Source organism: Calypte anna, chromosome 28 (assembly GCF_003957555.1).
Source record: "Calypte anna isolate BGI_N300 chromosome 28, bCalAnn1_v1.p, whole genome shotgun sequence".
NCBI lineage: Eukaryota > Metazoa > Chordata > Aves > Apodiformes > Trochilidae > Calypte > Calypte anna.
The window spans coordinates 1,593,356-1,620,952 of NC_044273.1; the positions used below are offsets into that span (position 1 = coordinate 1,593,356).

At 45.8% G+C, this 27,597-nt stretch overlaps 1 protein-coding gene across 7 annotated transcripts in view; it reads left to right on the forward strand.

Moving 5' to 3' along the window:
- Positions 1-27,597, forward strand: part of RFX2 (regulatory factor X2) — a 67,339-nt gene that overhangs the window by 28,667 nt on the left and 11,075 nt on the right. For 2 of the 7 annotated variants that reach the window (XM_030466576.1, XM_030466574.1), the window contains exons 2-8: positions 6,917-7,029; positions 9,670-9,759; positions 11,068-11,147; positions 12,549-12,813; positions 16,936-17,010; positions 21,864-22,045; positions 26,578-26,697. In XM_030466576.1, the coding sequence (XP_030322436.1) occupies positions 6,925-7,029; positions 9,670-9,759; positions 11,068-11,147; positions 12,549-12,813; positions 16,936-17,010; positions 21,864-22,045; positions 26,578-26,697 (917 nt within the window). In that variant the 5' untranslated portion in view covers positions 6,917-6,924. Of the gene's footprint in view, positions 1-2,108; positions 2,120-6,916; positions 7,030-9,669; positions 9,760-11,067; positions 11,148-12,548; positions 12,814-16,935; positions 17,011-21,863; positions 22,046-26,577; positions 26,698-27,597 lie in introns of those variants that run through there. The other 5 variants (XM_030466570.1, XM_030466573.1, XM_030466572.1 and 2 more) reach the window with 5 other exon arrangements.

Sequence of the window (27,597 nt, forward strand, 5' to 3'; positions counted from 1 at the left end):
AGAGCAGTTACTAAACCAGGAAATACTGAAGCCCTCCTGGACCAAGCGTGGTTGCCAGTTGTACAACATTTGGGACAAGGATGAAGTTCAGGTGCTCAGCAGCCAGACCTCCAGATGCTTTGAGCTGCACCCCTTGTTGGGAGCTCTGTTCTCCAATCCTCATCTCCTTCCATGGTCTGAAGGCAAAGATAACTCCTAAACATGAGTGCTGGTAGAACAGGTTCTCTTTGACTCAGCCATCTGAAAGGAAAGAGTTTATTTTGGTTTCACAGAGCTGGAATCATCCTGGTCTCAGTTCAGAGCCACGTGCTGGCTGTCTGCAAGTGCCTGCTCTGACTTTTATGGGCAATGGAAAAAAATATTAATATTTTCCTGATTGGAATTTCAGGGGAACGCCTGTTGTTTCTTGGAGATCTCCTGCTTTGGAGGCATGCAGAGGGATAAAGGATGCCTGTGGAGGCAGGAGGCAAGCTGGGTTTGATACAAGGGTTCACCCTAGTTCTGCTCTGAGTAATTCACTCAACTTCATTTTCATTCACATGAAATAAAACAAGTTTATTCTTCCAAAGAACAAACCACTTCCTTTCTAGGCTGTGGTTAAAACACAGCTAATGCCTTTTCAGGGCAAATTATTAAATACAAATGAAGCCAAAAAAGTTAAATTATATGGAAACTATTTAAAAAAGGTTTTCTTTAGTAAATAAACGTGGTGCAGGGTGTGGTGGATGAAGCTGATGGATAGTAAAAATCTGCTATCCCCTGCATTCCTTTTATTATTTTCTGTCACCATTGAGAGCACTGAGGGTTCTCAGTAATGAATGTATTCAATGTAAAAACCACAGTTCCTTTTCCTGGAGCCAGGGGAGAAAATACCACTCAGGGGCCATCTAGAATGTGATGGTTAAATAGCATTTTTATTTCTTCTGAATGCAGTTACTACTCTTCTGGTTTTCCTATTTATCTGAGCTCCAAGTTAACTCAACCTGAATAAAAGCTCCAGAAACCAAAGAACTTCATTTCTATGTCAGCTTTCCTTTCCAAGTATGCAAAATCTGCACAAAACCAAATGAAAAAAAAGCAAAAACTGGGGTTTGAATTTTGATCCTAGCAGGCCAAGGTTATGGCTGAGGAAAGAATTCATTTTTCAAAATTAAATTACTTTATTTTCAGTAAAAAAACAGATATCAGGAGATTTCTATTAAAAAAATTCTTAGCAGTATCAGGAACTTGTAAATGGAAGTGTGACCTCATGTGATTCTCTGTTTATTTTATCCCCTGGTCAGCCTGAAATCCATTGAACAGAAAGAAAACTTGGAGCACAAACTGTACCACTGAGCTCTTGGGTGTACTAAACCTCTTTAATAAAAAGTCAAGCATAATTATAGCAGGTTCACCAGGAAAAATAATCTATTTCTGCCTTTATATCTAAATTCAAAATGAAAGCCTTGAAGTACATCCTTCAGTCATCAACAATCTGATTTTCCATTGATTCCTGTACTTCAAAGCAGTCATTTTCCTGGACATTTTCCACATTTAGATCCCCTTGGAGAAGAAATTGTTTTAGAAATGGAAAATGGGGGAGGGGGACAGGGGAATTACTTACCCAGTGGAGGTGATAACACCCACCATGGTTTCCTGGGAAGCTTAAATATAAGTAGCTGTGAGAAACTTTGTCCCAGAGGTAGAATAATTGTCTGTTCTTCTTAAGAACAACACCAAAACCCACACTGAAGACATTTTCCATTCCTTCATTTATGTCTCAATATTATATTCTGTTCCAAAAAATTCTGCCAGAAAACAAGAGGATGTAATAAAGGAATTACCAAAAGTTTAAATAAGATCAAAGGATCAAAGCAAGTCAGCTTTGAAAAGCAAATTAAATAAAATGATTTGTCTTCGAATGAGCAAGTCATTCACTCAGTAACAATTTAAGTATTTTGAAAGCAACACTCCTATGATTGCACGATTAGTCTGGATTAAACAAAGGCTTTCACTGGTTGATGGTGTAGGGTTCCTAATGTCTTTTTATGTTTTCACCTTCAGAAATTAAAGCAATGAAAATACAAGACCTGAACACCCCGTGAGAGCCCAGGCTGCGCCAGCCCCACCCCTGGTTTATGTAAGGCTGCTCTTAAAATAATAAAAACAAGGGGGAGAAGAGTTAGATTCACTTCCATGGTGACATTTTCTTTTAATATAAAAATCACTGAGTAGCTCAGCCTGTAATTCTGACCAAAGAGACCCTGGGCAGGGGCTGAACCCTCTGGGATCTGCAGTTCCCCCAGGTGGGTGCTGGTGCCCAACCTTGTGCTCCTGTGGAGCAAGGACCAGAGCAAAATAAACCAAATAGTTCCTGGGGGCAGATTCCCTGCTCTGGCTCTAATCAGTTAGTAAGCATTTGAGGTCTGGGAGTTTAACTCTGAAATGGTTTTGTTTGTGTGTTCAGCAGTTGATGGTTTATATTCAAACCTACTGTGGAGAAGTACTTGCAGCTCCTCCTCATCTCTTGGATGGAGTCACTCAGGGGGTGCAGCACCTTAAAATAATAAAAACAAGGGGGAGAAGAGTTATATTCACTTCAATGGTGACATTTTCTTTTAATATAAAAATCACTGAGTAGCTCAGCCCATGGTTCTGACCAAAGAGACCCTGGGCAGGGGCTGAACCCCCTCAGGCACCCTGCTCACTCCTGGGGGCTCTGGCATCATCCATCTTCTTTTCCAAGCTCTTTTTTTGAAGTTTGGGAACCAGTGCAGGGGCTGCTGCTGCTTTCCCTCCTCAGCACAGGCAGGAGAAGCTGTGTGATATCCCTCTGCTTCCCCCTCTTTCCTCCCCCCTCTCGCTGCAAACTTGAATGCAAAAAAAAAAAAAAATATTTTGAAAAGCTGCTCTTATCTCTGTTTTTCCAGCCTTTTGGAGCTGCTTTAGGCAGAAGAGATTAACAAAGGCAAGGGCTATTTGCATGGGAGCAACGTGGCTTATGAATGAACCTGGAGTTTTTATCAACCCTCAAGGCTGGTAATATTACTACTTGTCTTTCTCCCATACATTCACACTCTGACTGCCCTCTGAGACCAGGGCTCAATAAATACCTCACCTAGGTATTAGGTGAGGGGAGTACCTAGGGGAGTATTTTGGCTCTTTTAGGAGTGGGAAAATTAAATTGCAGAGAAGAGGAAGCATCCTGGTCAAGGTCACAGAGCAAGCTGGTGGCAGAACCAGAAATAGCACCCAGAAGTTATTAGGTTTTTTCTGTATTTCCTTTCCTGTCACTGCTGTTTGCTTGGATACTGAGATAGCTGTGTGTAAACAGACTGTTTCCAGAGCCCAGCAGCCTTCTTATCTGCCTGATTCATTCAGTGATGATGCAACCTGGAATCCAGATTTCTTCCTTGCCTTCCATGCTCCTGATGCTGCACAAGACATCAGTGGCCACCTTGGGCCACCAGAATTTTAAACTTGTCTCTACCTGAAGCCACTAATGGCTGAGTAAGGCCCTTCTCACCATGGCTTTATTCTTTCTGTGTGGTCAAGCCCCACCTGCTTGTTCCACTGGCAAAAATAAATCTTTTTGCTCTTCCTAACCCTGTGAGGGGCCTTGGAGCTGGGAAAATCCACTGTGGATGCTGATCCTGTCTGTGACCCACCAGCAGCTTTGTTGATTATTAATTAGATTCTCAGTTTGTACAAACTCTCTGGTACCAGGGGGGGTTGCTAAGCTGCCAGAAGCCAGGAGATGCCTTTTAATAGCTTCTGTCAGTCACTTCTGCTACAGCTTATTTATTTTATTTATTTATTTTTTTAAGAAATTTCTGCTCCCCAGCCAAGGTTGGGAAGCAAAGCGTCACTGGGTTGGAACTTTTCTTGCTTAGCCCTGATGGAAGAGGCAGGCAGCAAATCTTAGATCTCTGGGTAAGAGGAGCTGGTGAGCCACCAAATTTCTTGTAGGGGAGGATGATCAAGAACACTGGAAAACTTCCTCCTCTGTGGGAGGTGAAAAATGAGCTTGAAGGAGAGCAGCGAGTCCTTTCATGGGCATTTGCTTCAGGGCTGTGGCAGAATTGCCAAGGAGCTGCAGGAGCAGGAGGCTGAGCTCCAGCAGCTGATGTTCATTAGGGAGCTGCAAGTTCCTCCTTTTGCACACACAGATCCTGAGGAGAGGCAAGAGCAAGGCTTCAGATGTCACCTTTCCCCTCCACCTGGGCAGCCAGTGCTTTATTCACCCTCTGGACCTTGGCTCCTGTGCTTGGTGGTGACACCCTGGGATCTTTGGGGCACCTCACAATGTATCTCAGTGTAGGAATTCTCTTTCCTGGGTCAGCTTTTCATCAGGCACAAATCAAGATTAGCAGATGGCACCCACGTATCTGTCGCTCTGGTTCTCAGGAAGCTCAGGATGGCTTTAATGGGAAATTAATTATTCTTTATCCAGGATGTTTCACTGATAAACAAAATAATAAATTGTCTTGTACATGTGCCTTAGTGTCCAGTACTTCTGTGTCTGTCTGCCTTGTCTGGCAGGAGTACCAGCTGCAGGTTTCATTGGGATCTTTGTCTCTGGCCTGGTTGTCATCATTAATGGAGCCTGTGTTTTGTAACCAACCTGAAAATAATGTTGATGATTTATTTTGCAATAATAAGTGATTCGCCGAAAGCAAATGATTCATCTTCCATCCTGCCTGCCTCTCTCTGGCCCCTTTTGGGAAACCAGAAGACAAAATTTGTCAGCAGAGATAAGTAGGTGTTCATTTTTCATTGGCATTGCTTCCGAGTGTCCTTTTCTTATTATAACTACACACAAGAGACCTCTCTGTAGACCTGAAATGCAGAGTTCTGACCCTGCCAGACCCATTCTCTAATAGATCATTAAAATACAGCTGGCAACTTACCCACCTCTCCCCTGTAACCTCACCATGCTATATTTTTTCCACTCACAAAACCCTAGAAAGCTGTGAACTGGAGCCTGAGGCACAAATGATTGACAATAAAACTTCCTGGCAAGAATTAGGGGAATATGTCTGCTAAAAATGCCCCCTGAGCATCTTCACCTGAGCTTTATAAACCTCCCTCCTTTGCCAGCAACATCAGCCAAATATTTAGTTGCAAATAATTTGGGGCTGGAGCAGGTGGGAGGTTATGTCATTAATTTAATGTTAATTAATTAATTTTATGCATTGGCAAGAATTATTGTTTTCATATCTGCTGACAGAGGGTTTTGGCTAAAAATCCTGCAAAGCCCATGGTGGGGAAAAGTCTGAATACAGGGGAACTGGAGGGAATGGGGTTGGGCACGTCTGCTAGGGGCAGCTGAGGGCTATAAAGGGGCACAAATGGCAATAAATAGCAAATAAATTTCTTGATCTTGTTTCTGGCTTGTTAAAATTACCTGGTATTGGTGTTTGGAGCAGTGACTGCTTAGGTTCTGTATCTGCTCTTTCTCCTGGATGCTAGAAAGATGAGGGCAAAGAGAAAAATTTCCTATAAGCTGTGGGGTTTTGGGGCAGTTGGGAAAGTAATTGGTGTAATTTGGTAATGGGTAGCACAGGAATCTGGGGTCAGTGCTGGCCAGAAAAAAATTGAATCTAAATATTTTGGGTTTGTTTTCAATAGCTGGAGGAGAATGAACCTTTTGTAACTTCACCTCTTCCTTGTGTTTCTTTTTACCCCAAAGAGCAGAGCCCAGTGTCCTCCCTTGGATTCCCATTTTGCCTCTTACCTGGCCCAAAGTTGAGGAAAAAGTTTAAGTATTGGGTGGAGAAGGGAAATGAAGCAGGAAAGGTTTCATGCCATTATTTGGAGGCTACTTGACCCTCAGCAGTGAGGCTGATAGAGAAGAAATGACACTGCTCAAAATCTGGATGTTTCTGAATCTTTTGGGTTGGAAGTGACAGGAGAAATTCTCTTAAAATAGTCTTGTAAACACAATCATAAGAATCTGAGAAAAAAAGGCTCCCCCACCCCCCTTATTACATCAAAAAACCCCAAATGACATTGTCTGCTCTGGGGAAGCAGCATCACAGTAACCTGGGGTGTCCCTTGGGTGCTGGGCTTTGCTGGGTCCCGGGGATGGACATGGGTGTGGGGGCAGCACCCTGGGGGAGTGAGGAGCTCCAGGGATGGAGAACCTGTGTAGGGCTGGCACTCAGCCCTGCTCTCCTGTCCCCTCCCTGTCCTCAGGACATTCCTCTGTGGCCCTTGGGATGCTTCCCATGGTGACTGAGTGATGCTGGGTGAGTGCAGGGACCCGGGGGACTTGAAGATGCTGAGGACATCAGCCCTGGAGGGTGGGAGTAGGACCAGGGGGGGATGGCATGGCCCTGTTTGGGGACCTGGGCTTGGACAGAGATGGGAGAGTGGAGGTGGTGTTTTGGGGGGGTGGTTTGCAGATTTTAAAGGGATGGTCAGTCACTGTTCTGCTGTTTAGGTTTGATCATTGGTGCCAAGAATGAACCCAGACTGACCACCCCACTTTCCAAAGGAAAGCATTAGCTAAGCTCCAGGCATGGGCTTCAGATTTGGTTAATTTTTTTTTTTTTTTTTGCACTCCTTAAAAATGATAAGGCAGAGGGGGAGAAGAAGTGATTTTTAAATATGCTCTTACTCCTCCAAATCTGAAGTTATCCTTACTATGACACAATCATTTTCCAACGTTACTTTTCGGTTATATTTAGAAATGCATTTTCTGTTCCTTCCCTCTCCTTTCTGTGGAACAATTGTGCAACTTTCTTCTTTTCTTAATATAATACTGTATTAAAATTAGCTCCAAGACTAAAAAGAGTCTTCTGTGTAGGAAGGTAGCTACCTTCCTACCTAGCACTTCCCCTGGATCCTCCACTGGGATTTTTTTCCTGTCAGACCCGGGTTCCCGGGGCTTTTGCTCTCCCTCCCTGACTGCTCTCCCCTCTGCTCTCTCCAGCAGTGAGCATGCAGAGTTCAGAGGGTGGATCCGACTCAGCAGCTTCTGTTGCTCTTCACCCTTCTGCATCAGCCCAAGCTCCGGTGGTGCAGCCAGTGCCAGCCTCTCAGCAGGTAACGTATGCACAGCTGGGAATGCTGTTTCCATGGAGAAGAGACCTGGTTTGCTGGCAGATAGATTTTAATCCAGTTTTGTTTTTTTTTTCTATGAGGCAGAGGATTGTTAATCAGTTTGTTGAGGTGAGAACCTGTTGCTGGACTTTGTGTTGGCAAAGGCCGTGGAGGTTTCACGTCTGAGCCTTTGGATAACGCGAGCTTTAAAACGTGGCATTTTGGGTTTAACTCAGCTACCCAAGGAAGTCACTTGGTGCCAGTTTGGTGTTTGCTTCAGGGCCATATCCTCCTGTTCTTAATTGGCATGTCAATAAAAGTGGGAGAAAATGAACCTGTTTAACATTACCTCTGCCAATAACGTATCTGAGCTCAGCAGAGGAGAGGTGGAAGGAGCACGAGTGCAGGGAGAGGCTGGAGGAGCCACATGCTGGGCTCTTCCTTTGGTAGGTGGATCCTGACATTTTAAACTGAGGAGGGGGGTTCATGGTCCATGTACATGAATAGGATGCATTTGGGATGTCTCCTGGTAGGAGAGAAATGATAGCTTCAACTGATGAATGAAACCTCCTTCATGTAAAACAGGAAGGGTTAAGTACAGCCATTTCCTTTTTATGCCTTTTGGGGAACTATCAAAAGAGTTTCTGTCGCAGGAAGCTGGAAGGATAAAGAGGATGGGTGGGTGTAACTTAGCTACACCCTTCTCTCTGATTCCCAAGTGAGCAGAAGTAGCTGCCATTGGATGCTGATGAAAAGGCACAATTAAAAATTGTGGCAGGAGCATTCCATTCACCAGGAGACGTGGACATGGTGTGAGCGGGTGCATGTTTGGCCAGCTCCTGGTCATCTTTAGGTCTTCCCATCTTCAGTTTCTCTGGGTGTTGTACTGCTGTGGATACCCCTGATCAGCAGTGTCAAGTATCTTCGGGATCATCACTCATTAGTGTGAGTTTGGCTGTGTCAACATGTTAACGAAGTTTAGAAAAACCATCAGCTTTGGACTATGAAGTTACTCATCCAGCCTTTGCCAGCACTGTTGCCATTACACATTGCTTTGAGTGGAACTCTGGATCAGGAGAAAACCCAGAGGACTGTGGAAGACTGCTGAAGAGGAGGAGCAGCCAGAGCCTTCCCTTCTCACCAGCAGGACAAAGACCATACTGAGAATGAACTACTGGCAGCATGACTGGTGTGAGGCTGAAGCCTTTGGTGGTGTTGATCACTGGTCTACCTTTCAGTGTGAGAGGAGGCTGTGTGAACAGGATGGCTTCATCTTACAGGTTGGGGATGATTAATTTTTTTGTTTGGAAGGTAATAGGAGCAACCAGACCCTTGGTGACAAGTTACACAAGGAGCTGAGCTGGGCAGCTGTGCCAGAGGAAATGTGTCCTTTGGTAAAAGTGGTGGCAGAAAATGGGCAAAATGTAGGAGAAAATAGATCTTGCTGAGTTCTCAGTGTAGGTGGCATTGTCAAAGCCTGACTTGAAAAAGGGCTTTTAATGTTCCCATGTGTTGCTGGTTGCAGCCTCTTTTGGAGTGAAAATGGACACAGTGCTGTCTGACACAAGTGTCCCTGTCCTTACCACTAGCACAGCTGCAGGATCTCCAGTGTGTCCAGACTTACTGTGAAGGGACTGGTGATGTAGCTTGGCCATTACCATATTCTTGTAACTCTGCTCCAATAGAATTGTTGGCTGGTTCCAAAGAGCATGTTGGGAGGGTTGGAAAGCACAATCAGGTAGGTTTAAGGTAGCCAGTAATTGTCAAGAGCTCTCCTAGAATTCATGTGGGACAGTTTTGCAGCTTTTTGTTTGATTGGCCCCAATCTGTTGGATATTTTTAAAGTCTCAGGCTGCAGAGGGTGGCTGTGTCCTTGCAGAAGTCTTTATCAGTTTAAAAGGCCACACCTGGCTTGAACTTTCTCTGTTGCCAATATCCCACACACTGTCCCCGTGGGCCTCACTAAAACATTTCTTTCCATCCACCACATCCCTATGCTTCTTTTGCTGGATCTACCAGGTGCTGAGATGCATGTGCACCCTCAGACTGAATGCCAAGCTGAACACAAGGAGCTGGGAGAGGATGGAAATGACAGGGGAGGAGTACAGCCCAGAGTGACCACTGCAAGGCAACACAAAGCTTTCCTGTGCCCTTGGTGGCACTGAAGGGAGAGACAGAACCAGCTCAGCTTTGGTGCTGGTAGAACCATGAGGGCTGTGGCATGTTGCAGGGTGTGATTTCATGTGGCAGGAGGTGGAGCATGGTTTGGTGTCACAGCTGTAAGAGAGGACACTTTGCAGCCCTAGGAGGAAAATGTGAATGTGGGAAGAGTGGTTCTTGTTTAGCTGGGACTGAGTCTCCCGTGGAGCTGCTTGGCAGCTCTCTGCTGTTATTTCCATGCATGGAGACTTAAGGCTGATCTGTGTCTGAAAATGTGGATCCAGCTTTTCCTGAGCTGGGGGCACTGAGTTCAGGCTGGTGTCCAGTGCAGGTTGTGTTGGAAGGATGGGGGCTGCTAAGTGAGGGATACTGCTGCCCCTGGAGCAGGCAACAAGCACTCCACGAAGGTTTGATAGAAAATAGGTAACTCACCTGTGCTACAGACTGCAAGTAAGTGTTTGTTGCTGTATCTTCTTCTTCCAGAGGGTTCTGGTCCAAGCAGCAGGCTCCACTCCCAAAGGGGCACAGATGCAGCAAATCTCTGTTCCCAGAGTTCAGCAGGTTCCACAACAGGTAATATCTCCAGGGTGAGACCCATGCAGGGACCCCCGGGTCAGCAGGACACCACTGCCCAAGCAACCTTTGAAACAGCCAGAGAGCTGCTTAGGAAATTCCATGCTCTTAATTAAAGAGTTGTGTGCAATTAGAGATCTGGAGATGACTGAGAGCAGCTTTCTCCATCTCTTTCTTCCTTTCTTAGGTTGATGGTGCAAGAAACTCTCAAGGTAGCTGAAGTTTAGAACCTTTACTGTAGCAGTTCTTTCAAACATGTTTTTAATTGCCATTTAAAAGGAATCCTCCTCTGTAAAGATTTTTGTAGACACAAAGTACTTGGGATTCTTTTTTTAATTACCCAAAGAAATGTATTGACTGCATGTGGTTTCATAGAAAGGTTAGGTGGCAGAGAGCCATGCAAGTGGTTTTATTTACCTGAACTTTCAGTCTGGAGAGGAGAAGGCTCCGTGGAGACCTTCCAGTATCTACAATAAAGCTGTTGAGGAGCTTTTTAGGAAGTCAAACAGTGCTGGAACATGGGGGAATGGATTCAAATGAGAGGAGAGTAAAGTCAGATTGGATGTTAGGAAGAAGTTCTTCACCATGAGAACTGACAACACTGGCACAGATTGCCCAGAAAGGTGGTGGAAGCCCCATCCCTGGAAGTTTTTAAGGCCAGGCTGGACAGAGCTTTGAGCATCCTGATCTGCTGGGAGGTGTCCCTGCCCATGGCAGGGGGTTGGATCTAGATGATCTTAAAGGTCCCTTCCAATCCTGACAGTTCTGTGAACTTTGCTTTTTGCAGTCCTTGTTTCCTAAGGAACCAGCCAAGTGGTGCTGCTTCATGTGGACAGTGAGTCTGACTCTCTTGACTTTTTGCTCCAGCCATTTTTTATTCCATTGCTCAGTGTCAGGAAAAAAACTTCACTGAGGGCAACTCTGCCCCTCCCAGACCAATGAAAAAGGGGACTGAGGTGCAGGTGGCCACTGCCAACCTCCTCTCTGAAGGAAAGGCTGTAGCATGATCTCACCCTTATAAGAGGAGAACCAGCCCTGAGATGTGTGTGCAGAGGAAACCCAGCTCCATTGTTTCTGCTGCTCATGGAGCAACTGCTTATTTATTTATTTTTATTTGACCTTTTAAAGTAAATACCTCCTTTGGGATTCCTGGGCATGAGGAGTGTTCTATTTATTTTGGTTTTCTTTTCAAAAGAAAGCCTAAATGTCAAGGTAAGGTTGCAAGTTGTTTAAGGCTGTAATATGGACTTTAACCCGCTGTTCCTAGGCAGTAACATCTGTAACTTGAGTTTATGATCCTTGTTTCAGGTGCAAGCTGTGCAGCATGTGTATCCATCCCAGGTCCAGTATGTGGAAGGAGGAGAAGCTGTTTATACCAATGGAACCATGTAAGAATCTCTTGTTGGATGCACAGAGCCCTGTTCCCCTCTCTCCTTCCACCCAGCAACACTGTTGGCACTGCCACCCTTAAAAGGAGGAAGAGGAGGGACAACCTTTTCACACTGTGTGTGTGTGGGTAGTTTCAGCCAGGCTTCAGCTGGAGGGACTGTTCTCCTGGGAATCCTTCTAGGTTAAAGGGTCTGGTGTTTTCTTCTGCCCAGCACCTGGGAGATGGGGCCACTTCAGTCACCAGAGCATAACTGCTAAAGGAAGAAGGGGGTTGTCCCAGTTTCACTGAGGTAGAATCACAGAATCAATTTTCCACTCAGGAAAGATGCATTTGTGAGGACTGGAACACCCAAGTCAGTGGGAACAAAGTTGATAAGACACTTTGTTTTAGTCAGTGGCCAGCCATGGCATGTGGATTCCATAGTGACCAAGGTCTTCAGCACTTTGGAGTCAGGCAGGTGCCAGAGCTGGGAGGAGTGAAGGCCAGGGCAGCTTAGAAGTGTTCCATACCAGAAGTGTCACTATAAATTGAACAATTTGTTTGGGATGGCTCCCTTTAATCAATGGTCATCATCCCTCGAGGGTCTGGCTTGTCCTTCTGCCCCTCAGAGCTCTCCCATTGGGGGTGGCCAATGCTTTCACTGGAACTGTGGTGCTTGCAGTGTTTGACATCTGGCATCCAGTGTGAGTGCACAGCTCACAACCTCTATATGGACTGGGTGTAACTTTGTGAACTTTATATTAGCATTAATATTAGGTTTTTAATCTTGTTTTGTTAAATCTGTTCCCACTTCAACCCACAGATCTCCTTTCCTTTTCCCAATTCCCCTTCTCGAGTGGGGAAGGGACTCTGGGTGATGGAACAGCTGGTTAGACGAGGACATGGGGCTTGTAAGATTTCCTCCTCTCTGCTGTGCCCCTGCCCTCCATGTGCTTCCCTGCCTCCCCTCTGAGATGTCAGCCTCCCCACCAGGGTTGCCCCCAGCAGCTGTGGGGCCAGTGCTGGGCTGAGAGGCTTTGCTGCAGGCTTGGGGTTGATGAACAACTTGAGAAGCTGTGGCTGCCCCATCCCTGGCAGTGTTGAAGGCCCCAGGTTGGATGGGGATTGAGCACCTTGGGCCGGTGGGAGGTGTCCCTGCCTAAGGCTAGGGTTGGGACTGGGTGGTCTTTAAGGTCCCTTCCAACCCAAACCATTTCATGCTTTGTGATTCTATGAACATTGTCAGCACCGACTTTTCCAGGGCTCACTTCCAGCGGAGTGAATCCCGACAGGGGAGTCCAGTTTTATTTTGGTTTTTTTTTCCCCAAAAGGCGATCCCAAGATTTCAGAAAACGATTGCCCAGGAGAGGAAATCTCCCAAGCTCCTCTCCACCTCCTGACCCTTTTATTCCTTTGACAGACGAGCCACCTACTCCTACAACACCGAAGCTCAGATTTACGCCCCCAGCAGCGCCGCGTCCTATTTCGAACCCCAGGGAGGTGGAGCTCAGGTGACTACAGCGACATCTTCTCCTACAGCCATTCCCTCTCACAACATGGTGGGCATCACCATGGACATTGGGGGAAGTCCGATCCTCTCCGGCTCGGGAGCCTATCTCATTCATGGGGGGATGGAAAACACTAGACATTCTCTGTCACATACTTCACGCTCCTCTCCAGCAACGGTATGTAGCCCTGCAGATGTTGCAGCTCGGGGGCCAGGAATTATTCCAAGGGAACTGAAAAGCCTTCAGAAAAATCAAACTTCCTGGCCTTAGCACTGTGTAGATGTGTGTGTAACACATGCCAAGGCGAGGGAGAGAATAGACACTGGTGTACTGCAGAAATCTTTCAGCAGGGGGTTGGGATGTGTCTCTTGCTGATGGGGCAGAGGCTTCTCAAAATTTCTGAGCAGATCAATGAAATTCTGCAGCCTGGAAAGAAAAGTCTTTGTTGGTTTGGTTTGGTTTTTTTCCCCTGAGCAAAATGTTTTGGCTTTTCAGTTCAAAAGTATTGTCTATATTTATGTTTTCTAACAAGTATAACATCTGACCATGGGGCTTTGCTTACTCAAAACAAAGAAATATAGAAAGAGGGTTTTTTTTGCCATGAAGAGACCTGAAAAATTCGTTATTAACACAGTGAATAATTAGCACATAGAGGATGTCAAGCTGATTGTACCCCATGCACAGTGATTGAAAAGCCTTTGCATATCTCCTACACCATTGTGTATTCTGTCCATGCCATATGTTACAGAAAATGCATTTTAGGGGTAATACTGATCAAAGAGAAATGTTTTAAAGCTGTAATTTTTTTTATTTTTTTTTTATTATGTCTTTCCAAGTGTCAGTTCGGGTGCTAGGTTGCTGGAATCACAGCTGTACAGCTGTGTGGACCTTGGGGGATGCACCTCCTAACCCAGAACTCTGCAGCTGGGAGCTACCAGGGCTTTTCTCTGGGAATCTCCCAGCCCCTGGGAGCAGCTGCAGCCAGCAGTGCGTTGGAGCTCTGTTCACCTTCCTTTCCAGACTGACTTAGCTGTGTTTATACATTTGGATGTAAACATAATTATAAAATGTAGGTGTAATTCAGAGTATGTGGTCAGATTTTCAAGTGTGAACAGCAGCACCCAGGGAGAAAACCAGGAACTATTTGCTACTGAGTACTCTTGAAAATCTGGCCAGTTGGGTTGTACTTTTCTTTTCCTACTGAGTTTTAGAATACAGACTTCATCTTTTTTGAATCTTTGTGCCTTGAAAGGTTGCTTCTGGTCATGATAAAAGTGCTCTACCTTAGGTAGAGGTAAATGTCCTTAGCTTTGGGTGGAAAATGACAGGGGCATCTGGGGTTCATTTCTTGTGTGAGAAGTGTCAATGTGTATTTTCACTGCTCATAGTTAAAAAACAGCTTTGGACCATCCTCTGATTTTTGCTCAAGTTTGTTATTTTGAAGAAAGTAGTTGCTGCACGGGACTGTGTCTTGCAAAGCCCAACATGACTTGTGTTTGTTTTGGTGTTTAAATTTCCATGGTGATAGGCACAGAGTGTAAAAAGCCTGGGCAGAATATGTGTTAGTAGAAGTGTCCCGTGAACAGATTGAGTTTGTTGCTGTCTATCACATGAGATAAAGCTGTTCTGGAAAGAAAAAATAATTTAGGAAGTGACCTTTATGAAACTGCAAGTGAAGTAAATTCAATCTGTTTCATGTAGGAATGAACTTTCAGAAGGGATTTTAACACAAAATGTTGTGGCTCTTTTGAAGGGACTCAAGAGGGTGAAGGAATGGATTGAAGATATCACAGGGATGTCTGTGTGTGGCTTTCAGATCTTTCAGCACAGAACAGAATCAGAGGGGGACAGAGCAGAACCACAACAGCTTTGAATTTCAGAGAATAATAGGTGGGCAGATAGAGGAATGTTCAAGGAGCAATGACTAAGTCAAACCAATGGTAGGAACATTATTTTTCATTGCAATGTCTTGCTTAAGCAGAGGCAAAGGTGGTGGCTGGAGTAGTCCTGGCAAAATGTATTTGGGGCAGGATTAAGAGCTTTGTGGAGAGGAAGAGAAGTGCAGTTCATGCAGGTGGAGACAAAGAAGACCCTTTGGAGGGGTAGTGCAAGGGGGATGGATGGCAAAGTGGCCAGCAATGAGGGGGGCTTGGCTACTGAGCTGCAGCTGCAGGGAGCAGAGAAGGGAAAGGGCCTGGAAGGGGTCAGGTGCTTAAGCTGGGACTGAGATCTCAGAAGGGAAAGCAAGGAGAGTGTCTTCAGGAGCCTGGAAAAGAAGTAGAGCTTCAGGTAATAGTGTAAAAGCTGCCACTGGAGGTTGAGGGATGTTTGGTAAAGCCCATATGTACAGTAAAATAAAATCTTCAAATATTTAAAGAAACCCATCCTCTGGATCTGCTGGAATAATGAGCAGCTCCATCAGATGGGCTGAAGCAGCACATGAAACTGTCCTGCTCAACACCTCTACCCAGAGCAGAATTAGTTTTCATATAAACTAAGCTCCCCCAAGAAAGGAAATCCTTGAGACCTCCCATAACTGGGTCCTCAGGCCCTTCACACAGGGTTGGTAAAGAGCTTTTAGTCTTTCCCCTGTAATATTTATTTCTGCAGATGTCAAGTGTCCATTTGTGTGGGACACTTCCCAACACGTCAGGACTCTGGGAGTGTTTCCACGCTTGTGTAAGAGGAGTTGCTCAACTTGCACCACAGAACTCCTTGAGCAGAGGAAGGAAATGGTGTCTCCCTCCAGCTCTGACTCATTTCCTGAAGGCTGCATCAGCACTCAGTCCTTGGTTCCTCATGGTACATCATGGTGTGCTGAGCAGTTTTCTCAAAACCCACTGACATAAAGTCTGAGGCTGACCCTTTTGTGAATTGGGTGATAACTCCTCGAGAAGTGCTGCAGAGATGGCACTTTTTGGGTGGAAACCCAGGGGAGGTGCTGGATGTGCTTGGACAGAGTGTCTTAATCAGCCCTGAACCTGGCACAGATTGGGTCTTTGCAAATCAGATGGGGTTTGTTCTGTTCTTCCACCTTTCTGACAGAGCTGGGTTTGTAAAGGGTTGCTTCTATCTCAACCTCTATCTCCACCATGCTATGGGTCAAGTCCAACTGGAGCCCAGTTGGGAGCTCGTGGGAGAAGGGGGCCATGGCCATGGCATTGCAGATGTGATGCTTTGAGCAGGTGCTTACAGATGAGCACACAACATGCACATGAAATGAGGACAGATTCTGGAGATAGCTGCTGGCTCCAAGTTCTCCTGGCTGATGTGTGTTGCATTGTCCTGCCTGCACTAACAGCTCAGAGATAACAGGGGTTTGAGAACATCTACTGGAGACAACCAGCAGGTTCAGCTCCTGCCAGGCCCTTAATGTGGGGTTTTTTGTGCCTTGGGTTTTGGGGTTTGGTTTTTTTATTTGCTTCCTCACTTGCAAAAAGTTTGTGCTCAGGAGCACCAGAGCCCTGGGTCCAGCAGTGCCAGAGATTGCCAAGGGAGCCCCAGCAGCAGAAAGGAGAGGACAAGAAGGGTCCAGGAGAAGGTCTGGGCACAAGGTAGCTCTTTGGAGGGAAGCACAGGGGCTCTGCAGGGGCCAGAATGCTGCACCAGGACTTGTTTGCAGGAGCTCAGACCTCAGTGGCACGAGTACAGGTAACAAGGACCAAGATGTGCTGGGCTGTCTCATGGGAAGAAGCTGACATAACTACAACCTGTCTTCTTCCTTCTGAGTCCTTTTGCCATGCTCTTTGGTAGCAAAGAGCTGTTACCAGTTCAGCATTCTGCTTGTCAGCCCACTGTGTGCCCCTGTTGTATTTAGTTGCTTTTAGGTTTCTATGAAAATGGTAAGAAGTACCAATAACCAAAGTCATTATTTCAGTGTTTCTTGAAAGACCTGGGTAAAAATGCACCTTTTCTGGAGCAAATCTCTGACCTGCTGCAGAGTATCTGTCCGGGGTGTTTTGGTGTAGGCATGAAGGAGAAAGGAGAAGGAAAATGGCTTTTCTTTTCTAAATGGACAGTGCATTTAGTGGAAGATCAGAAGTCCCCTGGTCTTGTTCTTTCACCCCAACAGGGATTCTGGCTGTGTTGGTTGCTTGCATGCAATACAGTAATGCCTCTGCAGCTTCATCCCATAAGAACTGTGCCTCATCTGTTTGCCTCTTTTTCACCAGCTTGTTGATATAAAGCATTAATCATTCAAATATTAATAAAGAAATAATAATCCTGGCTGTTGCTAACTATCTGATTTCCTTTCTTTTTCCTTTTTTTTTTTTTTTTCCCTGTGCACACTTCCTTTAGCTTGAAATGGCGATTGAAAACCTACAAAAAAATGAAGGGATTACATCACACAAAAGCAGTTTGCTCAACAGCCATGTAAGTTACAATCAGAATTTACAACCTCTTTCCCTCTTTTCTGGAGCATTATTTGTAGCCCTTTGGTGGATCTCACAGCACCACTCACTCCAAGCAGCCCGTGAGCCAACTCTGCTGCCCAAAGCAACCCATTTCCCAAGAAACAAGAATCTGCAAAAAGCACCAGGATGTTCATGTTTGTTTATGAGATGCTCTGGATTCTGTTAACTGCCTCTACCCTGTGTTTTATGTATTTCATCTGCCCTGCAATGGAAATTGCTGGCAAATAGATAAATACATTTGAAGGAGTTCACTCCTTTCACTGGAACTGGAAAATAATTTGCAATTCTCCAGCACACACTGGGCAGGAATCCTGACAGGTATCCCATAGCACATCCCAAAACCCTGCTCCTGTCAGTGCCTTTATTCCTCTTTCTGGGCCTCAGGAAGACCATAACTGGTACCAAGCTATGCTAAATCCATTTGCTAGACCTCTCTCTTCTCACTGTGCCAACAATTTCCCTGCTTTGTGTGACGTTCCCTCTCTTCTACTGGGCCTTCTGCATCGTGGTTTGTGGCTCCCATGCAGTGATGCTTGAAGGTGAGCACACGCTTGTGTGAGGCTTGGAGGGTCTGATTCAAGTCTTGTTGAAGTTCTTGGACTTGCCTTGACTTGGGTGTGTTATGGATTAGGCTGAAGCATGTTCTGCACTGCCAAATCCCAGTGCACAAAGTGGTATTTCTTTATTCTAACAGATTTCCTTTTGCTTGGTGTTTGGGGGCAGGTCTGTTGTTGGCATCCTTAGGTCCTGCAAAAATGATCTTTGCTTTCTTCACTCAAGAGAAACAGCCTGAAAAAATGAGAGGAGCTTTAAACCTAAGGCTCTGATTCCCTTAAGTTGATGTCAAACTCCAAGCCAGTCCTCTTGGACAAGCTCAGTCCTTATTTCAGTTTCTAGAAAATGAAGGTTCCTTTGTTGTAGTTTGGGAAACACAAAGCTCAGGCTGGAAGTTCCTGTTGTGAGCATTCTGCCTGCCCCAGGCTGTGGCCATGGTCACACAGCCCTGCTGAGCCCTGGGTGCTGCAGGGCTTTGTCCAAGGGCAAAGTTGCTCTTCAGAGTTTTTATTCTGTGTCTCAGAGCAGAGAGGGACAGGGAAGAGCAGAATGGGGTGGTCATGGGGTGGTATTAAAGGACCATTTGGGAAAAAAAAATGGCAGGAAAAGGGCAGACGAAAGAAAGCAAAAGATAAGAGAGATGTCAGCAAGCTGCACAGGATGGAGCTGGGGCCTGATCCAGCCTCTGATCAGATCTTCCCCTCAGGACAGAAATGAAGAACTTGATGTCTCTCTTCTCATGCTCATGGTTGACAAAAAGTTTAAGTTCTCTTAAAAATTCTAAAGCAAATAAGCTCCTTCCTGAGCATGTGTGTACACAGCAGCTCTCGGCCTGTCCCTGCTGAAACTGTCAGCTCCACCTGGAGGAGTAATTCCCTTTGCCAAGGTGCAGAGCATCAGCCAAGGAAACCTCTGGGGCCTTTTTTGCCTCATGGACCTTCCATGTCCTTGCTCTGCCTTCCTGGGGCACCGAGTGATGTTTGTGGACAAGTGGGAATAATGAGGAGGTGGTGGGATGAGCAGGAAGCACAGCATGGGGCACAAACAGATCAGACAAGCTCTTCCCAAAGCTGGGGGAAGGTTGATGCTGTTGCCCAGAGTTTTCAGCTCTCAGCTGTTTAACTGCAGAGAGGGACCTGACCACCCCTGGGAGTGAGCCCTGCTCTGAGCAGGAGGCTGGGCTGGATTTCATCACAGAATAGTTCAGGTGGGAAGGGACCTTTAGAAGCCATCTAGTCCAACCCTCTGCCATGGGCAGGGACATCTTCAGTGAGATCAGAGTGCTCAGAGCCCTCAAATTTATACTGAGTATGATGTATATGGGATGGAATCCTCTGTTTGGTCAATTCTGGCATCTATCTTGTCTGCTCCTCCCCAAAGGAGGCTGCAGGTGGGACCTCTTTATCCTCCTGGACAGTAAAATGTTCTCATCAGAGCTGAGCAGTGTCCTTGGCTCTGCACACCAGTCTCTAGCAGTAACTATAAACATCAAGTGTTATCAATCCTAGAAGCACACACTGTCTGAGAAACTTGCTGTTAATTTCAGCAAGTGCAACTACTGACAAGAGACTGAGCTAAAAGCAAAAGTACAAGACAGAAAATCACCTTTATCCTGGCCCAAACCAGGACACATGGGCAGGGACATCTTCAGTGAGATCAGAGTGCTCAGAGCCCTGTCCTCAGATGGTTCCAAAGGTGGGGAATCCACCCCCTGGGGACAGGAGACTTCCAGAGGTTGTTCCCAACCACAGGGTGTGGGGCAGCCTGGCCAGCACTGAGCCTCTCTGCACAATATTGGGTGTGATTTCTCAAGGCTGAAAGTAAAATACAAGCACAGGTAGCCAAGGAAGCTGGGGGGAAAACTAAAGCAAGCACTCTTAGTTGTGACTTAATTGCTTTTCTTTTAATGGTTGCTGAGTTTTTCATTAAGTGTTCTGTCCCTCATTTTAACTTTCACATTTGCAAATCTGTAAATCCTCAGGATAATGGTTTGGGTTTGTTCTGTCAGCAGGTGTTTCATGCCAGGAGTCTTTGGTTGGTTGTTGGTTTGTTTTTTTTTTAAAAAAAAACCCTAAAGGTTTTTACCTAATGCTGTTTAAACAAAGTGAATGTGAAATGGAGCCATGCTTGATAACTTAATTTAGCATCAAAAACTCTCCAAGAGGTTATTTAAGTGCACTTGAAAGATCAAATCTGGGAGCCTAAGCTAATGTTAATGCCCCAGTGACACATGATGTTTCTAATGAAATCATGTCAATCTCTGGCTGTTACTGAGAAAGCTGCTCACAAGTGCACTCCAGAGCCTCTGGGTCAGAGGATTACTTCTTTGCCAATTATGAGCTTGCAGATGATGCAAAGAAATGGGAGAAAAGTCACTCCAGTTTTTTACCCAAGAGCCTGAAGTATGTTAGGAAGGAGTTGGCTGCTAGGACTTGCCTGAAGTCCTGCTGCTTCTCCATGGCTCTCATAGGAGAAAGGGTAAAATTTAGTTTTTCCTCACTGCCTGTAAAAGAAAAGAAAAGAAAACAGATAGAAAACCCCCAAACAAACAAAAAAACCCCAATATAATCCCCCCAAAACCCACTGTGGGTGAGTGGCTCTTAGGTAGGTGCTGAAGGAGTTTTTGCTGTGAGGAAAAGCTCTTCCCCCAGCTTGTGTTGAGGTGGAAACACCTAAAATGAGGCTGAACAGAGAAATAAGAAACCTGCTAAAGAGAAGGATTTTTGACCAGGGGAGGGGAGCTCATGAGGAGTGAATCTCCTGGGGCAAGGAGGGAGATTCTGGAGCTTGTGCCCACCTGTATGAATGGCTCCAGGCTTAACTTTGACCAGAGCTGAGAGGCACTTCTAGAAAAGAGACTTTTCAAGAAAATTCATAGGTTTTGATGAAATTTGGGGTTGAGCAGGGAACTCTTTATGCTCAGCAGGCACTTGGGTGATCCCCAGGGAACCTGCTCCTTTGGTGCCAGGTAAAAACACCTGAAATATGAACCACGAACCATTTTCTTTTTCACAGAAGTGCCCAGAAGAAAAATTAAACAGACCTCAATGAAGTGAGGTGTCAGGGATGTCACTGCATGTTTCAGGTTGTATTTTATTTGGTTTTGATATAAAACCTCAAGTGATCTAGTGGTAAATTGGGAGCCCAAAGATTCCTCAAGAGAAAACAGTAGGAAAGAGCCAGATCCTGGAGTATGGATGGAGAGGACTTAAGCATGGGCCAACTTGTGCATCCATGTGCACAAAATCTCAGTGATTTCAGGGAAAATCTCAGTGATTTCTAGACCAAGTTTGGGCTTGGTGACAACATGTGCTAGGACTCTGTGTTGGAAGAAACTGATGTGGGTGATATTATGACATCCATAACCTGAGTCTGGTTTGAGTTGCTCTGTTGTGAATGCAGCTGCTTCTGGTGGAGCTGATGGTGCCCCTGATGCACGAGGGATGGAGGTCTGGATGGAGAGAGGAGTCTTGAAAATGGGAATCCCAAATGTCTCTATTGACAATGAAAGAGGCCTTTCCAAAGCTATTGATTTTAGTCCAGTTGTACTTATAATTCCTATGAAAAGACATTTAACAGAACTTCTTTTATTGATGCTGAAGTCATTTAGCTGGTTAAAGGAGGCTGGAGATTTTGTCTTTTTGCATTTCAAGTCCTGTATGACAGGCTTGCCCTTTCAGTCTGACCAGGTATACATAATTGATACCTAATTACAAACTTTAATCAACAGAAATGTCAGAACTTCAGGCAGGAAATTTTGAAAAGTAGATGGAACCCCTCAGCTTTTTAAGGTTGCTTTGGTAACCATGAGTTTTATTGTTAAGTGAGATGCCAAGTTTCAAATAACACAAGATTTTGCAGCATCCTTACTCCTTTAGAGCAGTATCTTAATAACTTATTCTTGGAAAACACAAGTTTTTACAGCTTAATTTTGGCTCTGCAGGAGTTAATCTGAATCAAGAGTGGACACTGAGATGGCACTCAGATGATGATTTAATACTTGCAAAATCTGACAGCATTTTCGTTGGGTTCTTAGCTTTGGGCTGGGTGTTCTTTCACTTTTTATAATAATGTAACTGCCTTAAGTTATATAAAATAACTTAAAGAAATTAACTCCCCAGCACTAAGTTCTCTCGCAGTCTCATGTCAGATGAGCTCTCCTGACATTTAAGCATCAGCATTGTTTGACGCAGCCCGTTCCAGCCCTCTTTGGACTTTCATGGGTTTTTCACTTCTTTGTGTTTTCCCTACATAAAGCTCCAGTGGTTGTTGGACAACTATGAGACAGCAGAAGGTGTCAGCCTCCCCAGGAGCTCCCTCTACAACCATTACCTGAGGCACTGCCAGGAGCACAAACTGGACCCGGTGAACGCCGCCTCCTTCGGGAAGCTGATCCGCTCGGTGTTCATGGGGCTGAGGACTCGTCGTCTGGGAACCAGGTGGGTATGAAGCTACTTTTTTAAAACCAAACCCTTCTACAAGTCCAGAGGAAGGTGTCCTGCAGTCCAGAGGAGGTCATGAAGAGGATCTGAGGGCTGGAGCAGCTCTCCTGTGAAGATAGGTTGAGAAAGTTCAGCCTAGAGAAGAGGAAGCAGCAGGGAGACCTTAGAGAACATTCCAATTCCTAAAGGGGCTCCAGGAAAGATGGGGAAGTGTTGCGGGAGGAGCCCTTCTTGCTCCTAGGGCTGATCCTGAGGCCTCGGGGTTTAGCCCATTCCTGGACGATGTCCTAGGGCTGTTCCTGTGGCCTCGGGATCTACCCCTTCTTGCCTGCTCCTGGGGCTCCTTGAGCTGTGGGCTTCTCCATGCTCACTGAAGAGTGAGAGCTCTCTCCATGGGTGTCAGCTGCTCTCTTATTGGCCCCCTGCTCCTGCACATGCTCAGGAGGGAGGCCAGACACAGGTGAACCCACACCCACTCATCAATAACTCAGGGCACCTGGTCCTGTCTCACTACATTTCCCCCTTTTTTTTTTTTTTTTTTTACACAGACATTTACATAGACATTTACACGATTTTTATACACAAGAATACACTTACAGGATTTTTCTTCGGGCCCCGCAGGACACTCAGCTAAGAGCATCAAGGGGGCGCCGAGGGGCAGTACAAAACACACTTATACAGGATTTAGACATAGACATACAGGATTTTTACAGGATTTTTCTTCGGGCCCCGCGGGACACTCAACTAAGAGCATCGAGGAGGCGCCGAGAGGTTAGAGGATTTTTACACAAAAATATAACTTACAAGATTTAAACATATAACTTACATATAACATATAACTTATTTTACATATATTTTTAGGGAGAATTCTCAACCCTTACACGTATTTTGGGGAGAATTCTCAACCTTCTTTCTTTCAACCTTCTTTCTTTAAGGGGAATTAAGCATACCCATATATTCGCTCGATGTCAGCCCCTTTCTGGCAAAGTCTCTGCAAGTTGTCTGAGCACTCTTCACAAAGTCTCTGCAAATTGTCCCAGGCACTTGCCCTCTGTTTCGGGGTTTCTTTCCTCATGGGCCTCGGGATTTAACCCTTCCTCATGGGATTTCCCTCTGCTCAAGGGCTTAGCCTAGGCATATTTCACAAAGTCTCTGCAAGTTGCACCAGGCACTTTTCACAGAGTCTCTGCAAGTTGTTCTTCTAGTTATTATTCTCCCTCCTGTATCTGCTCCTCTGGCTTGGTTTCCCTCTGTTCCGGGGTTTCTTTCCTCATGGGCCTCGGGATTTAACCCTTCCTCATGGGATTTTCCCCTCTGCTCTGGGGTTTCCTGTCCAGAGAGCTTGTTGATCATACCCTACAAGGAGAATGTTCTTGCAGTTTCTGTGCCAGCTAGGTTTTCTGCAGGCTGCCCGCATTCTCCACCAGATGAAGCGGGAGGAGCCCTTCTTGCTCCTAGGGCTGATCCTGAGGCCTCGGGGTTTAGCCCATTCCTGGACGATGTCCTAGGGCTGTTCCTGTGGCCTCGGGATCTACCCCTTCTTGCCTGCTCCTGGGGCTCCTCGAGCTGTGGGCTTCTCCATGCTCACTGAAGAGTGAGAGCTCTCTCCGTGGGTGTCAGCTGCTCTCTTATTGGCCCCCTGCTCCTGCACATGCTCAGGAGGGAGGCCAGACACAGGTGAACCCACACCCACTCATCAATAACTCAGGGCACCTGGTCCTGTCTCACTACAGGGAAGGGCTTTGGATAAGGGCCTGGAGAGATGGGATGAAGGAGAATGGTTTCAAACTGGAAGAGGGGAGATTGAGATGAAATATTGGAAAGAAGTTCTTTGGTGTGAGGGTGCTGATCCCCTGGCCCAGGTTGCCCAGAGAAGCTGTGGCTGCCCCATCCCTGGCAGCGTTGAAGGCCCCAGGTTGGATGGGGCTTGGAGCACCCTGGGCTGGTAGGAGGTGCCCCTGAACATGGCAGGGGATTAAAACTGGATGGGGTGACCTTTAGGGTCCCTTCCAACCCACCCCACTCTATGGTTCTATGATAAAACTTCTCTCACACGTGCTGAGAACCCACTGAGCATTGCTTAGCAGGTACAAGACTTCCTTCTGAGATCTGCAGAAACCATGGTCTGGTGGGGAAAACAAATTTGCTGTTCTGAGGCACAGGAGTAATTTCCATGAGCTGTCAGGCAAAACTGTGTTCTCCCCATGAATCAGTGGAGTGAGAGGCTTGAGAGTGCAGCCAGTTCCAGACTCCTGGTCTCTGGTGACAGCACCTTGTCCAGTTACATGGCAAAATTTGGTCTCAGTCCATTTCCTAAAGAGTTTAAGAATATTTTCTTTGAATTTAGGCTCCTTCTCATTCCATTAGCATCTAAAAAAAAAATGAGATGAAGTAACTTGTCTTCACAATTGCTGCTGTCTGCTGCAGAGTCCAAAATTCTGAGGCAGTGAAACGGTTTCTCCCTTTGGGTCCAGTAGAATTCCTCCAGCACAGATAAGAGCAGAACCTGCACCCATGTCTGATGCAAACAAGCTGTACAGATGTAAATGCCTTAATTCCACATTCCCCAAGCAGCAGGCTGAGCCTTGTGACAGAATTTTTTTTCTTTTAAAACATCAAAAATCCTCATCATGTTCCAACAAAAGGAAGTAGACTTGCTGTAATTACATTAGATCCTTCAAGGGGGCATCCAAAGCATGCACACAGTTTGCACAGCTGAGTTTGCATTTTATCCCAGCTTCTAATTAAAAAAAAAAAAAAAAAAAAGGAAAAAAAAGAAAAATCAGCTAATGCAGCAGCAAAACAGTTGAATAAAATTGAAGCTTAGATATTTAGACTTTGAAACAAGAACAAAACCAGATATGTCCAGGGTATTTCATAGCTGGAATGTGAAGGCTACAGTCACAGGAAGAGCAGAGGAGAGTTTGTATTTCTGTACAATGGTTCCTATGCAAGAGCTCAGAAATAATTTCTTTAGAGAGGGGAAATTCTTGAATCTCAGGAAGGACTAATGGGGGAAAAAAAAAACCCAAAACCCCCCACTTAACTCCAAATGTGGGAAGGATAAAGTAAACCTCAATAAATATGGATATAGCTGTCCACCATTGTTTTCATATCCATTCCTTTGATTATAGATGCAGCTATTATTTAATTTGCAGGCATTTCAAATCCCTTGGGATATGGCTAAGGAGACATGAGCACTCAGGGGGTGTGAAGCCCTGTGGCACAAGGACACAGGGAATGATTCCACCATCCCCTTGCAAAGAGAAAACTCCCCCAGCAGGGAACAAAGGATTAATGCTTTGACAAATATTCCTCTCTTAGATTTCTCTATGTAATTTTCCTGTGGGAAGCACCACGGGATTTCAGGTGCCTTCAGACCAAGTGAATTTGGTCACCTACAAGAAAGCTGGGGAAGGGCTTTTGGCACGGTGTGTAGTGAGAGGACAAGGGGAAATCATTTTGAACTTGAAGAGGGGAGATTTAGGTTGGACATTAGGAAGAAATTCTTTAATTTGAGGCTGGTGTGACACTGGAACAGGTTGCCCATTGCTGCCCCATCCCTGGCAGTGTCTCAGCCCAGGTTGGTTGGGTTGGTAGGAGGTGTCCCTGCCCATGCAGGGGGTTGGAACTGGATGGGTTTTGAGGTCCCTTCCAACCCAAACCATTCTGATTCTATGAACCTGAAGCACCTCCAGTAAGAGGAGAGCTCTGGAGACCCAGTGCAGCTCCCTGGGCTCTGTCTCCTCTCCCACTGAGGACTCAGCTAATGCCAAGTTGGAGCTGCTGTCCTCCTGTGTCCATGGCTGCAGAATTGTCCTTCTCACTTCCAAAACAGACACTTGGGGATTGAAAAATGCCAGTTTGGTGGAAAAACTTCAGCTGACACATCTGTCTAACGTGATGGAAAGACATTCTTCTAAGGAGCAGCACAGCAGCTTAACTGACCAGTAAAGGAAAATTAACTGCAGCCTCTTTTGCTTGCAGAAAGCTCTCAGTTTTTACAAAAACTACAAAAATGAGCAACTCCAAGAACAAAGCCACATCAAAGTTGTTGCTGTGAAAGTGCTGGCCACAGAAAGACATTTTTCTTATCATAGTTGCCTATTCAGCCAGGCTTGTTTTATCCAAGTCTGGATAAAGATGGAAGTTTGTTTTTTTTAGTAGAAAAACCAAATCCTTAAACCCTAATCAGCTAGCAAAGTGTCCCCTGATGTCTTGCTGTCATTCTGTTTAAAACCACTTTGTATCCTAACACTTGTCTCTTCTTCTCCAGTTACCATGAGTTACTTGGACCAAACCTTTGTGGGTTTTTCAATGGGGATGTCACTGAACTTGGTGACACATGGTTTTACAGTTCCACAGGGATGATGCCATTAGTTCAGCCAAACAGCTCTTGGCAACAAAGGGACCTGTGCCTTGAGGAGCAGGGTGTAGGGTCTGACCAAGCCTAGGAGGAAATTGCAGGGCTGTGATGTCCCTTCCGTTGAGTGTCTTACACTGAGGGATTTCAACACTGATAATTCCAGGGGGAACTCCAAGTATCATTATTATGGCATCCGACTCAAGCCAGAGTCTCCACTGAACCGTCTGCAGGAGGACACCCAGTACATGGCCATGAGGCAGCAGCCCATCCACCAGAAGCAGAGGTAGGTGTGTTCCTGGAGCTTGCTGCTGGTGTCCCTGCTGCTGCTCTGGGCGAGGGGTCTTTCCCAAAAAAACCCTCCAGACCTCACCTTGGGACTTGGCTTTGCTTGGGAGCAAAGGGAGCTGGTGGGGACAATGCCTGGGGACAACCCAAGTGCTGCTGGAGCTGGGGAGGAGGGAGCTGCGAGTCAGTGGAGTGGAAGGGTCCAAACCCATTCCTGGTAGGTGCTCCATCCCTGAAACCATTCAAGGTCAGGTTGGATGGGGTTCTGAGCAAGATATCCCTTGTCATTGGAGGAGAGGGTGGATTAGGTGACCTTTAAAGGTCTCTTCCCACCTCAAACACAGGCAATCCATGAAGCAATGTTTGTGCTCTTCTCTTTGCCCAGAGCTCAATGCTGCTCCCAAGACTGCCACCCTCTGTCCTCCTTCCCAGAGCATCCCTGGGACCAAACTGTTTTAGGAGTTGTTTGTGCCAAATCAGTGTAAAGAACTGGGGGGGAGGGTTTGTGTTGTGCTTAGGTGTGTTTGGGGTTTTGTTTGGGGGTTTTTTGGTGTGTGTGTGTTTGTGTTCAAGAGTACAAGTTAAATAGTGCTTGAGTTATGTGTCTGAGTGATTTTGAGCATCAAACAACTGTCTCCTGGAAGCAGACACTCCTGGTTCTTGCTGGAAGGAGTAAAAGAACTTAATTTTTCAGCTCCCACACAAAATAAAAGCAAAAGTCAGCTCCCAAGACAGAGTCTGCCTGGGCACCTGCTCCACCTCCACTTCTCATTTTGGGTTTTTTTTTTTTGGTGTCACCTTGGGCAAACTCCTTGACCCCTTTAATTCTTGGGCAGCACTTTTCAAGAGGAGGTTTTCACTTTCCCCATGAGTAAGTGATGTAAATGGTCAGCCCTCC